This window comes from Carassius auratus, unplaced genomic scaffold (genome assembly GCF_003368295.1).
Source record: "Carassius auratus strain Wakin unplaced genomic scaffold, ASM336829v1 scaf_tig00013768, whole genome shotgun sequence".
Classification (NCBI taxonomy): Eukaryota; Metazoa; Chordata; class Actinopteri; order Cypriniformes; family Cyprinidae; genus Carassius; species Carassius auratus.
The window spans coordinates 5,746-21,437 of NW_020524441.1; the positions used below are offsets into that span (position 1 = coordinate 5,746).

At 35.9% G+C, this 15,692-nt stretch overlaps 1 protein-coding gene across 1 annotated transcript; it reads left to right on the forward strand.

Moving 5' to 3' along the window:
• Positions 1–273: 273 nt before the first annotated feature.
• LOC113074175 (pituitary adenylate cyclase-activating polypeptide type I receptor-like) lies at positions 274–13,049 on the forward strand (the record flags this gene model as incomplete). The annotated part of the gene is made up of 12 exons (XM_026246933.1): positions 274–381; positions 2,245–2,345; positions 3,316–3,413; positions 3,947–4,079; positions 6,057–6,210; positions 6,442–6,502; positions 7,133–7,202; positions 7,336–7,427; positions 8,594–8,677; positions 9,502–9,631; positions 9,966–10,007; positions 10,501–13,049. Coding segments are annotated over 12 exons (1,277 nt in total), but the record flags the coding sequence as incomplete, so codon positions are not given.
• Between the last annotated feature and the right edge of the window lie 2,643 nt (positions 13,050–15,692).

The window sequence follows — 15,692 nt, forward strand, 5'->3', positions numbered from 1 at the left end:
AGGCAAAAAAAAAAATTATATATATATGTATAATCTGTGATGTTGCTGTTTGTAATACCATGATATATCAATATCTGTTATATATGCTTTTGAATTATTATTATAATTCAGTGCCATGCTATTTACTTGGCACTCTAAGGATGTTCCAATAATTCAGTGGTAATTGTCTAAAACAAACAGGCCTGAAATCTAAAAATATTCCCAGCGTGTCAAACCTAACTAGCTGCTGTGAGATGTGAGGTGTACTAATGTGAGATTGGTTGTTATTTTCAGAGTGTCCGTGGGAGTGGGATAATCTGACCTGCTGGCAGGCGGCCAGTGTCGGCGAGGTCGTGGAGGTCACCTGTCCCGAGCTCTTCGAGTTTATGAGTCCAGAGGATGGTGAGAGATGATAATATATTGTTGCTTTATAGTACCAGTTTTGAATCCTCCACTAACAAGTCGGGAAGTCGTGGCCTAGTGGTTAGAGAGTTTGACTCCTAACCCTAGCGTTGTGGGTTCGGGCTGGCAAAAACACGACTTAGGTGCCCTTGTGCAAGGCACTGAACCCCCAACTGCTCCCCGGGCGCCGCATCATTAATGGCTGCCCACTGCTCCGGGTGTGTGTTCACGGTGTGTGTGTGTTCACTGCTGTGTGTGTGCACTTTGGATGGGTTAAATGCAGAGCATGAATTTGGAGTATGGGTCACCATACTTGGCTGTATGTCACTTTCACTTTTACAAAAAGTATTCGTAGAAGTTATAACAAGGTTCCATTTGTTAACACATATTAGTTAACAAATATGTCTAAAGTATGTATTAAGCAAGGGATAATCTACATCCAACAGGTTGTTATTGCAGAATAACTCCCGACAAAATGATCACAACCCTGATCCCGACGCGGCTACTTGCCACATAAATAAATAATTAAACAAAAATATTGTGGCTCTTCCAAGTTCAACGGAGCTTATGCTACATCTACATCCCTACATCGTCCGCTGGAACGCCACTCTCTTGTGAACGTGCACACGAAAATTAGCAGAGATTGTGGTTTATTAAGTTATAAATAAGGATATTTTTCATATGATTACATATCAAGGTATAACGCAATAGTCTACAAACAGAGCTACACGAAACGCAAATCAGAGTGCAAATAAAAGAGTACAAAACATTAATATGAAAACGACCTTTCGCCGATAGGGACGCAATTGTAGTATACGCTCTGATGGGTCGTGTATCAGGGATTTGGACAAACGACCTATACGGACAGGTTGAAATATTGTGCTTGTTTGTGATGCAATTCAGGTTTAACAGCAACACTGTTGAAGCAGGCATCCGATCATCCTGAGATCACACAGAAACAGTGAACGTTAGGCTTTTCATGAGACCATGGGTCATTATAAATGTACATGTGATGTATGTGCTCCTTTGCTCTTGTGGTTCTGCTGACAGCAGCATATTGCAGCAGTTGCTTACAGTATGTTTAAGGCGAGACACTGCAGGTGAATAGAGCAAAAAAAAAAAAAACTAATAGTTATCACCTTAATTACCCAGTTGATTGATAACATTGATTATTGCAAACATTTTTTGTATTACAAGTTTTAAAAAATGTTGTTTAAATATGCAAATGAGGCATTATTTAATGAAATATGTGCTAATTTGCATAAATGTCTAGTACAAAAATCTGAACACTAGATAAAGTCAGTTTACTTTTTTTTTTTTTTTTTTGACATATTAGAGTCAAATGTTTTTACAGAGGGAATTCTGGTTATCTTTTTTTGTTACTGCATAATTCAGAAAATACTTTGAACAGCCAGAAAACAATATATTTTCACAATTTTGGGGGGAATAAAATGTTGTATATAATCAAGGGAAATATATATGAACAAATCCCTCTGTAAAAACCTTCAGAATATAGACAGGAATAAAAATGTCAAGTTTGGTGTGTGTAAGTGCTACTGAAGTGGAGATTTATGGCTCAGTGTTGAAGAAAAAACTCATTTTGAGAAAACGGCCTTTAAAAATATGTATTGTAATCTATTGACACAAACAGATGAAGTGCTATAAAAGAAACACTTAACAGTGTCTTTTGGATGTTTTCCTTCCACTAGTTTGAAAAAGCGCTTTATGAAAAACCAAAAAGCCCAAAATCTCAAAATTGACAGGTTCTTGAAAAAACAGTGTTTTTGCCTGCAGTGTCTCACCTTAAAGCAGAAAACACGCTTGATTTAGCATTGTTCTCATTGTTGCCTGGCTGATTTTCAGGGCTCGGCAAGATCAGCAGAAACTGTACAGAGTTCGGATGGTCTGAACCGTATCCACACTATATGGATGCCTGTATGATTGTTGAAAACACAACCAAACCTGTGAGTATCTCGTCTGACTAAACTATTGATGATAGAAATCATCTAGGGGACAGACAAGAACAACTATATAATATGAGGGTCATAGCCACCAAAGTCATTTATTAGACCATAGTCATTACAATAGTAAAACAAATTCAAATTAGTGGTCCACCAATATAACAAAAATGTTACTAATTTCATAATTAAAATTTCTGATTTCTTATTTCATAATTTTCACAATTCAGATTTTTTTTCCACAGAATTGTGAGAAAAAAAGACATAATTATGAAATAAACTGTGATAAAAACAAGTTGCAATAACCTCCCTCCCCTCCTTTATTCCTTGGCTGAAAAAAGCTTGTCACTATTCTGATATTTTTCTTGCAACTTTATACCTTTGTGACTTTTCTTCTCAGAATTGTAAGTTTATATCTCACAGCTGCGAGGAATAAAACTCGCAGTTCCGAGGTAACATCTTACAGTTTATATCTCACAGTTCTGACATTTTTCACAGAATTAAAAGAAAAAAAGTCAGATTTGTGAGATGAACGTTTGCCACAATTGAATCAGGATTGCATGTTAATAATTTGCATTAGTGAGAAGTTGCTTTGAGAACAAGACAGAACTGTGAGATATAGTCGCAATTACCTTTTTTTTTTCATGCAAAAACAAGCTTTTAGTCTTGATTTTGTCCAATTCTGACTTTTTCTTGCAATTGCGTTATAAAAGTTATAAACTTGCAATTCCGAAAAGACTTGTGATTTTATATCTTGCAGTTCTCAGAATTGTGAGATGAAAAATCAGAACTGCAAAATAAACATTTGCGAGATAAAGAGTCACAATTACCTTTAAAATAGTTTATAAAAAAATATTTTATTTTTTAGCAGAATTAAGCTTTCAGGGTACTTCATGAACAGAAATGAAAGTAAACAAACACCCCTGTTAACCTGCTGCTAACCATGACTAATGTAGTTTTCTCTTCCCTTCCCAAGGACATGTACTATGCGTCTGTGAAGGCTCTCTATACGGTGGGCTACAGCACATCTCTGGTGTCTCTGATCGCAGCTATGGTCATTCTGTGCCGCTTCAGGTCAGTTTTAAAGCAGTCTGACAACAAGTACGTGATACATGTCAAAACAAGCTATGACAATGTTACTTTTGCTAATTTATGGGCAGTGAGAGTATGTTAGGAAAAAAGCATTTTATAAGCGATATTAACTGCATTTAGACATGTATATTAATCACTTATTTTAAAATTACAGACTTTTCTTCATGCAAAATATAATTTTTGTTTCTTCTTTTTAGTGTGTATTATCATTCAGACATTTCTTGGTGAGATTGCGGCCTCTTAACGTATAAAATACAGTTTCCAAATTACAGTAAAAAAATAGATTTTACAGCCTGATGCAAATTAAGAAGCTTTTTAAGTACTTTGTTTGTTTAGTTCTTTAGAAAAGTATCTGTGCAGTGGTTCTTTAAAGTACCTAGAATCAAAAAAGACTGATTATACTTACATATGATGTGCACTGATAAGATGTCGAGATGCCCACCCAAAGACATTAGAATTTCAGTCTCCCAACAACACTGTAATCCTGATCCCTGACTTTGAATGTCTGTCGACAGGAAGCTTCACTGCACCAGGAACTTCATCCACATGAACCTGTTTGTGTCCTTCATCCTGAGAGCCATCTCTGTGTTCATCAAAGATGGGGTCCTGTACGCAGAGGAGGACAGTGACCACTGCTTTGTTCATACTGTGAGTAATGCACATGATTATAGCTTATAGTTTTAGTTTAATAATATGTCTGAAGAAATTAATAATATGACAAATCTATTTAAACTGTATTTTCACTTATACACAAAGAATCGGTTTTGTTTTGCATAATTAATTTGTAATACATACTTTATTGTACATGTGTGTTTTATTTTTTTTACTTTTTTAGTTTTATGCCTGAAGAAATCAATAATATGATAAATGCCATTACTTTGATATTTTCTATGCATTATATTATTTACCATATATATGTGTGTGTTTAATTTGCATATAATATGTTATTATATAAGAATATATACAACTAAACATACTAATATTAATTAGAAAATAATTAAATTAATTAATAAAAATTTAATATATAAAATTTAATATATATATATATATATATATATATATATATATATATATATATATATATATATATATATATATATATATATATATATATATATATATATATATATATATATATATATATATATATATATATACTATTACTATTAAGTTGTGTTTAGTTATCAATTAGTTGTAGAAATATTTAATTTATTCATTTTGATGTTTTAAATAGTTATTTACAACAATTGTACATTTTATTGTACTATCAGCATATAAAACTATTTGTCTATGGTTTAAAGTGTCTCTCTCTGTAGGCTTTGCTTTCACAGCGTATCACCCACAAAAGGAAACTGTTATTAGGGCCGGAGTTTGGCTGGATGCTATTTGCATGTGAAATCCAGAGACTAATAATAAACCCATCCATTTCTGTTCAAGCCTTCGCCCCACGTTCAACAACAACATTTTTCTGTGCCTGACAAACAGCTGTAATTATCATGAAGCCGAGTTCAACATACTCTGGAAATATTCCATAATTTCTATATTAGCATATGAATAGTTTATAAAAACATGCACGCTCTCATTATACACCTGAATGAGGGCTCTGAGCTCTTTCCTGCAGCCAATCAGAGGCCATGCTAATGACATCACATAGAATTTGAATTGGATCAGAGGGTAATTGATGAACATGGTTAAAGACTTTAGGGTCTGCTGACACACGGCAGAAAATAAATTCTGAGTGGAAATGAATTGAAATGTACTGGTTTGACCCAAGGATGCCTACTGAATAATACAATGAGAAATACATCCGCTTGCATTCATTAATCCATTCAATCATGCAAATTTCAGTTTTTGCAATCAAATTATTTCCTGACATACTGTATATTTTGTTGTTGTTGTTGTTGTTCAACAAACTGTTTCTCAAAATTTGTCAGAATATGAATTCTGAAACAGAAACCAGAGACATCCACAACAGTTTAGTGGTCAAGATGTCATTGAAATATCACTTGTTATAATCCTGGAAATAATATATATTTTTAATTGTTTTGTGTTTAACATACAATTATTGTAACAGTATAATGTTTGCGGCTCAAACTGACCCTAACTTGCATTTATCATATTATTTTTATGGATCTTCACTATCCCTAATTATTTAGGATTTTAAGGTCATATTAGCACAAATGATGTCCTTTCTGCAAATCTAATTGTTGCAAGTGAAACTGTTTAGTTGATTATTTCTGTATTTATTATCCAGGTAATCAGTGTAGCTTTTTTGCTTTGTATATGATTGTGTGGAACATTCCCAGCAACGTTACACCATACTACAGGACTATCCCCAGAAAACAGGACGTCTGGTCACCCAAAACTATTAAAAATCTAAGTTCCAAAAGTGGGTTTTCAAAGGTTGCAATAGAACCTTTGAGTTAACAGTGAAATGATTTTCTTTCTAAGTGTGAAGAACATTTTAATAATCTGAAGAACCATTTTTCAATACGAAGAACCTGGCATGGAAAGGATCCATGGATGTTAAAGGTTCTTCATGAAACCGTAGATGTCAATAAAGAAGTTTCTTTCTTAAGAGTGAGTGTGAGATGAATGAACCTGAATGTGTTTCTCTGTGTCTAGGTGGGGTGCAAGGCGGTGATGGTCTTCTTCCACTACTGTGTGATGTCAAACTACTTCTGGCTCTTCATCGAAGGTCTCTATCTCTTCACGCTCCTGGTGGAAACCTTCTTTCCTGAGAGACGCTACTTCTACTGGTACACCATCATCGGCTGGGGTATGTCACAGTGATGCATCAAACAAAAATGGATTGTTTGTGATTGATTATGTGTCACAGTCATAGACATGGAGGGAAATGGAGTGCAGCGTCTGTGTATTAACTGGCCACTGGCTCTTTATGATGTGATTTGTTCTGCTGGCATATGTAATGCATTCATATTGATGGTCTAAATGCATTGGAGAACAGCTTTGAGGTCTAACGAATTTCCACTTTCTCTGGCGCTTTCAGGAACGCCCACCATTTGTGTGACCATATGGGCCGTTCTGCGCCTTCATTTTGATGATTCAGGGTACGTGTAATGGCGTATAAAAAAAGGCGGATATACCATAGTTTTTGCTACGCAAATGCTGCCACTAAACTTCAGTGTCACTAGTTGCAATTATGAAACTGTTTGGAAAGTAATACTAAAATATGGGCGTGATTTTAACAGTAACAAAAATGTGACTGTAAAAAGCTGACACAAAGGTAAAAAACTGAAATTAGTCCTTCAGTAGGTTGGTATATTAATATTATGTTAGTTAATGCCAAAAGCCTGATGTATCAAATATGATACTCAACAAGAAATACATATGCAAACGGATTATATTTAGTTTTGTCTAAACTAAAGGTTCAATAAACTATTCCATCTAGATTTTTTCTGATTATTATTTCATATGTCTGGCTGTGCAGAGTTCAAAAAAAAAAAAAATAGAGTCAGTTTTGATTCATGCACGTTGCATTGTGTGACACAATATTCCAGGAAGTGTGTGCTGTTGTATATTGCACAATTAGGCAAATGCAGTAGGGCATCTGGCACTTACTGAATGCTATTTTCTTTCAAAAGCATGCAGTTTATCATCCTGAATAGCTGCTAGATCATGTGACCTAGCCGACCAATAGCAATACAGCTTCTTACAGCGAGTCAATTATATTTCTGCAGTTGCTGGGACATGAATGATAACACTGCCCTCTGGTGGGTGATCAAGGGACCTGTTGTGGCATCAATCATGGTAAGCCAAAACATAAATAAAATCAGTTTTATGTTTTTAGCTAAAACTTGGATAAATAAAGCATCTAAATTAATTTATATATGTGAATGGAGCCATATTTCATACTATAATAAAAGCATGCATTTCCTTTCAGATTAATTTTGTCCTCTTCATTGGAATCATCATAATCCTGGTGCAGAAGCTGCAGTCTCCAGACATCGGCGGGAACGAGTCCAGCATCTACCTGTGAGTGTGTTAGTCTCAGTCACCATGGAAACAGTGCTGTTGTAGCGTTGTGTCTGATTAGTCGATATGATGGATCACATGATGGTGGCTGAAATGAAATGAAAGTCTTGTTAGTATAGTTCCCGGTCGCAGTGATTTTGCCAAGTAAGACATGTTCCTGGATCAACATTATTGTCATAAAATATAGACTTAACCCAATCCCTACCCCTAAATCTAACCCTAAAATTTATTCCTAAAATCAGTAGAAAATAATAGCTGATTAACATATATCATAATAGTTCCCATATAGTTCCTGTTTGGTTAGTTTTGGCAACCAAATAGAGTTTGTGTGTGTGTGTGTGTGTGTGTGTGTGAGAAAGAGAGAGAGAGATGGAGATGGAGAGAGAGAGAGAGAGAGAGAGATTGTTATTTTTGTAACAAAATAAATTAATAAATAATATTCCCAGAATGTTCTGGGAACTGAAAATTGTCCGTTGGAATATGCAGAAGCATTTATTTTTAGCATGCCTTTTGAAATTTCCATTTAAATGTGTAATAACCTAAATCAATCAAAATTTGTAATAGGCTGATTGGGATGTAATAAAAAGCATCACAGATCTGTTTGATCGGTTACAGTTTAAGTTCATTAAATCTGTTGTGTGCTGATTCCAGGAAAGATGGAATCATTCTTGTGTTGATCAGGGCAGCATGTTTGGATCTTTTAGGCTTCTTTGGCAGTGAAAAATAAAATACATAATTTTTCCCCCCTGGATAAGTCATCTAAATAGTCCAAATAAACTAGAGCACAAGACGTATGTGCCTCTTTTTGCATCCTTTTTGAAGCTTGAAGGCTTTAGTCCCTATTTAGGATAATTGCATGAAAAACAGTATCATGCAAAGCATGTGCTTGAGCTGTTAGAGGTCCTTGAGGTTTTTCTGTGTTGGAGTATGTTGTGTGTGGTCTTCGTGGTTTCATGAGTGAGTCTCTGTGTTTGTGTGTGTGTGTGTGTGTGTGTGTGTGTGTGTGTGTGTGTGTGTGTGTGTGTGTGTGTGTGTGTGTGTGTGTGTGTGTGAGTGTGTCTGTGTGTGTGTGTGTGTGTGTGAGTGTGTCTGTGTGTGTGTGTGTGTGTGCGTGTGTGTGTGTGTGTTTTGTCCTAAAGAGTGTTTGTTGTCTCTGTCATGTTTAGCAGCTGTGCACAGAAATGCTTCAGTGAGCCCACACAGGCCGTCCAGCATTCGTGCAGGATGTCAGAGCTTTCTACCATCACGCTGTAAGTGTGTGTGTGTTTGTGTGAATGTGCTTGTGCATCTGCGTTGGCCAACAAATGTGCATTTTTCATTTTTAACTGTCCTTTGAGGAAGAAAGGCTGTAAATATGCATGGCAGATAGTTTTTGTGGTGTTGTCTGTGGTTTCATTACATGCAGTTGGTTAGATGTTTTCATCCAAAGAGATTTACAGTACATTGCACTCATATTGAAATGTTTTTCTATCCGTTTCATTCTCTGGGAGCCGAACCCATGCCCTGATGTTGTTAGCACCAAATTCACTTGTTTGAGCTACAGAACTTTCATCTAGTTTTTCCTGCTGGGAAATTCAGCTTAAAGTTGCCTCTCGTTTTGGAAGTGGTGGTTTAGACTGGTCCGATCTGGTTTAGGTGACTGAGTGTCTTGGTCTTAACTTGGTCCAAAACAGAGCATGATAACAGATTTTTTTTTTTTTTTTTTTTTTTTTTTTACATTTGTACAGATTTTCTTTCAAATATACATATATATATATTATTTCTTATTTTGGGCTAGACTTTAATTGCAGACGTTGTTATTCAATAATGCAGTAAAACTCTCTTCAGAAAGTCGAAAGAAGAGACTATTGGGATCTTTTGGTCAGGAGATACTTATGAGAAGGTCTCCACTTGCTCTTCTGCCAGCTAGAAAAAAACAGTAGAGATATTAAACAGACCTTATTCTTTCCCGTGGAGCAGGGTTTGTTGTAGAGGTCTCTCCAGTGTATTACAGTAACTGTGTGTTGACATGCTGAGAGATTTAGAGGTCAGCCGTCTGAAGCTCCGGTGTGTGTGTGTGTGTTTGTGTTGACAGGCGTCTGGCGCGCTCCACCCTTCTCCTCATCCCTCTGTTTGGAATCCACTACACTGTTTTTGCTTTCTCCCCGGAGGATTTCAGCAAGCGGGAGCGACTGGTCTTTGAGCTGGGCCTGGGCTCCTTCCAGGTACTGAGCATCAGCTTTTATAGCAGCAAATTTAGTGCTGTATTTTAGAAACACCTCTGTAGACACTATTTGCTGCCAGAATCGGCATCATACAGTATAAGTGTGATCCCAACGCAAGGGCTGTTCCAAACATTGGGCATCAATATTAAATGCTCCCTGAATATAAGTTTTTGTTGATTAGAAAATTTCAGAATTCGTTGCAAAAATGACAGAATATAAAAAATTAAATGCATAAATAAGTAAATACATTTTCATAATTCCTAATGATACTTTTGAACTGTAAAGTACTTTAAAATGATATCCACTTCACCACACTCACTTTATCTCTGCACAGGGGTTTGTGGTGGCCGTGCTCTACTGCTTTCTGAATGGAGAGGTAAGAGCTTTTGTTTTGATATCCTCAAATGCATGCAGTCAGCTTTGATATTAATTTTAAATATATCTGGATTTGCTCTGAAAATATTAGTTTCACCAATAATTTATCCAACAAAAATTATTTAGAGTTACTGCCAAAACACTTTGTCATGTCCTGACCAGGTGTGTTACAATTAAAAAAAATAAACAATCACTTTAAATAAAGAAATAATTCAGACAAAAATGAGGCAATTTTTCACATTGCAACAAGACATATTTTGTGTTGCATTGCTTTAAGTAGCCCTGCTCACAATGAAATCAAAACATCAAATATGATTATTTTGTGCAATACTTTGCGTTCTGTGTCCACTGTCAAATTAGTTGATGCTAGAAACGTGTCACGTCTGGCTAGGACATGGTGTAAAGCATGTGAGAGTGCGTGGACTGGTGGAGAACGCGTGCACCTTTACAGCTGAGTACATTAAAAAATGACCTTTTCAAGTTTCTCCCTAAAGGTGCAGTCGGAGATAAAGAGGAAATGGAGGAGTTGGACGGTGAACAGGTACTTTGCTGTGGACCTGAAGCAGCAGCGTCACCCTTCGCTAGCGAGCAGTGGGGTGAACGGGGGGACGCAGCTGTCCATCCTCAGCAAGAGCAGCTCACAGATACGCATGTCCAGCCCTCTGGCCGAGACGGTCAACCTCAACCTGCCCACCTGAGCGCCTGATTGGCCTGTCCGTCCATAAGCCCCGCCCTCCAACTCACCTTCTTCACCTGCAGTAGGGCCGACCAATCACAATTAGAGAAGAACTAGTGATTATTCATGAAATATATGGATAGTATTTAAAGATTCCAAACAAGATCTAGAATGTCTCACCCATTATCGGTTAGAAACGATTTGTCCAGGGAAAAATATATAGTGCCAAAACTGTTGATGAGCTTAAAAGTTGCTATTCAGGTTAGGAACCAAAAGCAACTTTTTGAAGGCTTTCTAATTAATCTAATGAGTAAACAACAATACAAGCATAAAAGAATGTTATTTGTAATCAATAATAATGCAGAACAGGGGCTGTATGGTTCACACCGCAATGCCAAAATGAGACTGCGGTGAAAATTTGAGTGAAATTTCATATCGCATTATGAGCCATAAAGAATGTGAATTGTTGGTGGTTAGAGTGTAGTCAGAGAAACATCAATCCATTCATTTCTGTCAAACCAACAGCACATTGCTTTCTAGTTTTTTATCAGAGAGAGACGGGTTACATTTCAGTGTTATGAGAAAATATAATAACATAAAGTGCCAAAACATGAATATTTAGGTATTGTTTTATCTGCAAGCTACTGTGTTTATCAGAAGTACACTAAAAAAGAAAATGTACAGTTTTCGTGTTGCTCGTTTAAATGCTGTGTTTTTGATTTAATGTTCTCCACAGAGAGATTGTAAAACATATTTTTTTACAATCAGCCGTAAGTACAGAGTATGTCAACAATATAAAGACTTATGAATGACTCATGAATTTAGATTGTGTAAATGTTATGTTATGAGTTATGAGGCCAGTGCTTTCTTACTGTCATTGCGAATGGTTTATAACTACACAGAGCCAATATCAGCAAATCAAGGACTGTCAAAAAACAGTTCTGTAAACAATTACCAGTCCAGTGAAGCTATTCCACAATTCCCTCTGATTTATTTAATCTGAAGTGCCTGATGGTCACAAAAAAAGCTTTGATGGATTTACTGTAAACAACCAGTCCCATGCAGTATTGATTTAATTATTACTCATTTAGTAGTGTAGATTCAGTCTCCAAGTTTGTGTTACAATCTTTAATTTCTACATAGTAGGAATATATTAATGTATACACAGTATTAGAGTGCATATAGACATTTCTAAAGCTTTGAAATGCGCAAATCAATGCCATTATGTTACTATCAGATGCATTATAAATGCATTTAGGGCTGACATGTTCAACTGTGGGAGACAAAAGAGACATTTGAGTGAGATGTGAAAGTGTTAAAGGGAGATTTCACCAAAAATGTTGATTCTGTCATCATGTCCAACTTTTTACATGCTTGTACTCTTACAATGAAAACATACAGAATGTCAAGCTCCAAAATGGCAAAAGGCATCATTTTAGTACCCGAATTATATATGAAGGACTTTAATTATGCTTTTTTGTCCTTATTTAAAGCTGGACAACCTGTGCTCAATATATTTTGTATGAAAACAAGGATGCATATGTATGCCATACAGGTTTAAAAATGACACGAGGATGAGTGAAAGATGACAGATTTTAATTAATTTTTGAGTGAACTTTTAATACATGAGAGACTGATAACCCCAACCCTTTACAAGAACAATATCTGATGTCAATCAAGGAATCCAACCAAATTTACTGCATCATCACTGACTGACAATCAGAATGAGTCATCATCACTCACATTTTTACGTTTGATCGCGATAATAACGTGCATCGGTGTACTAAGTGGCAGCAGTCTGTGCTAAAGGTGATGTTTATTTCAGTACAGTATTATTCTCTGCCGTGATTGTAAATTCTCTGTATACGTTAAAGACGCACGTGCCAGTAAATAATGTACCAGCACTCTCTCTTTAGTCAACACTTGCGGTCTTAAGTACCAACGATGTATGTAAAACTTCTGTGATTCTTAAACGTCTCATTTTTTAAATGCAGTATGCTTTTTGTTGCAGCTCATAGTTGTTGGTGATTCACATTGCGGAGTTGAGGTGGTTATTGAAATGTACAGTAAAGTGATGGTCGCCTAGATCACTGTATACTTTTTTCCCCTTGGTTGTTATTTTAAAGTTTTAAGTGTGTAATTTGTGTGCTTTTATCATCAGCAAACGAAATTGAACAAATAATGATGGCAGGTTTCGAACGCTCCTCATCTCTCATTGGCAGGATAAACATAGCTCCGCCCCTTGCGAAATAATGACGTTAGTTGAGAAAGCTAGCGCTTTTCTTTTTTTCTTCTTTTTAAAAAATTGTATGTGTGATGTAAAATACGTTCTGTACTTAATAAGCAGAGACAACTATAAAATCATTTGTAGCTGGATTTTTCAAAAAATTAAAAAATAAAAGTGTAGCTATACACTGTGGCTCTCTGGTGCTATAAAGTTTAGCTTGAGTATCACGACCTAATCTCAACCAATAGCGTGGGTTTGGGGCGGGGCTATATGTTTTTGGCCAATGGCAGACGAGGGGAGTCATTGATAAATGCCATAAATTCTCACCAGTGATGACAAAAAACTTTATATTTGTTTGATCTTCTCATTTCTCTTATCGTTATTATGTTTCAACCTGTAAATCGTAATGGATCTGGAAAATGCTCTTAGTGATAGTGAACTTGTCTGTAATTAAATAAATTGTGAAATCCTAGGAGAGCGTAAGATGTTGCTTGGATCACATGACCTTACAGCTTCATAGGTGTTTGTATATATGTGATGCCGAGCTCCCTCTGTGGATCTTTCTAGATTTATCTGCATGAAAAAAGACAAAAATAGATATGTTTGCTGCTTTCTATGTTGTTTCTATGTTCTTGACACCAGCCGTCATTCTGAGCGTGAGCTCAAAGCTGTTACAGACGTGATTTCGTGTGCTTGTAATACATCTTCCTGCCAGTAGGTGACGCTCTTTATTCGATTGTTTTAAAGCGCTGTATATCTGAGGAACGAGGGGTTGAGTGGGAGATGTTATGTCTCTCTCTCTCTCTCTCTCTCTCTCTTCTCTTCTTCTCTCGTGTAGGTCTGACATGTTTCGGTGTCTATGAGATACTGAGATAACTCATTTCAATCTGAATGTAACACCCTGGACAACAACTGTTTCTTACATTCAGCTGCTCTTTAAAGACGCCTGCTGTTTCTGCTTTGATGTAGATTATGTCCATGTTTGACCTGTGAACATTTTGTACAGTACGTGTCTGAATTCCATTCTTGACAAACAACTCTGGAACTTATGTAGTTCTTTCTATATGTATGTTTCGTCTTTGAGTGTGTGAGAGAGATATATTAAAATAGCTGTAATTTGACCTAATAAATAGCCTATTTAATAGAAAGCAAAAACAGTGTCAAGAGAGACTGTCAGCATCTATAACAGGTGTGCAATAAAAATCTAATTTAATGAGTACAACATATAAAGTAAAATACAGTGTAGCATTTCAACATAACTTGTACAACATAACTGAAAATTCCCTTTAAAAAAAGTAGTCAGTCAATGCTATCCTGCATGTTATTTTAAATTTTTTGTACTGACTTATTGCTCCAGTTGTTGGTATTCAGCTGTAATGTCTGCAGACACTACTATTCATAAAATTGGGAAAAAATCAGAACCCCAATCAAAACTAATTTCAGATTAATAATAGCTAACTCTACAGGTCACTTCAGAGGTTTATGCTTGAATGATCTAAAGAGCTTTTGCAGGGATATTTCTCACAGTGCCAGCTGTTCCCATACTTTCTGTCAGTTATGAAACAGTTATACATTATAAAGGAAAATAATTCATTATCAGTAGTAATCTATTAACATCATGATGACATTAAAGAATTGCTCGCTCTTAAAGAAATAGTTCATGTAAAAAGATGAGTTTGTTTCTTCATGGGAACAGATTTGGAGAAATGTAGCATTACATCTTATGCACACCAATGAATCATCTGCAGTGAATGGGTGCCGTCAGAATGAACGTCCAAACAGCTGATTGAAACATCACTGTAATCCACAAGTAATCCACACCACTCCAGTGTTCTGATGAAGAAATAAACTCTTCTACATCTAGGATGGCCTGGGCCTTGTACATTTTAATTTTGGAATTAACTCTTCCTGTAAAACAACAAAATGCAATCTAAAGCACTGGTAAATTGTGACCCAGAAATGTAACATATCATCTGACAGTGCTGGAACAACAATAAAACAGAAGCACTTGTATTATATAATCTATTATTAAATGACTTCAATAAAATGTAATGGGACGAAATAGTAATCAAACTGGCACAGTTTTCCTTTTTATTAAATAAATAAGGATGTGTTATTTTTAAGGTTAACGTCATGATAAAAACGGTACAAGTTTTGTTCGTTCTGAAATAAATATATTTTATATTTATATATTATATATTATTTTATATAATGGTCACTGTACAATTTAAATACAGAAAATGTTTAACATTAACAGCTCTCCAAAAAGTAGTAAATAAACACAGGTTTTGTACAGCCTTATAAAAGCCAAGTGTGTGTGTGAAGACCCGAGAAGCACAGAATAGCCTATCCCTCCTCAAAAAGAGTTATCTGCTATTCTTCTTGAATTTACACTGAAGTCAAACTCGCGATCGCTCCCTCTTCGACTGATGCACGTGTGCGCGCCCTCGTCGCAGGGTCGTGGAGCGCGCACATTAAGACGTAACCCAATTTCACGGCTGTGAAAATAAGAGCAGTTGTTTGTTAAATGCATCCGGAGAAATGTTCAATGCTTGTTTCAGAAATGTGTGGATATTTGTAGAGGTAAGTTATTTTTTTTTTTTTTTTGATTTCATAGACAAGCGCATGCTTGGTGCATCTGCATTTAATATGAGAAAACACCTATTTTTAGGTTGTTCGGTGGGGGCAGTTGTTTCGGGGGATAAATATCGTCTGTTAAATGTGAATAACTGAAAACAACATTGGTAAAAACACTGAGCCATTTCTAGGGATTTTGTAGAAAA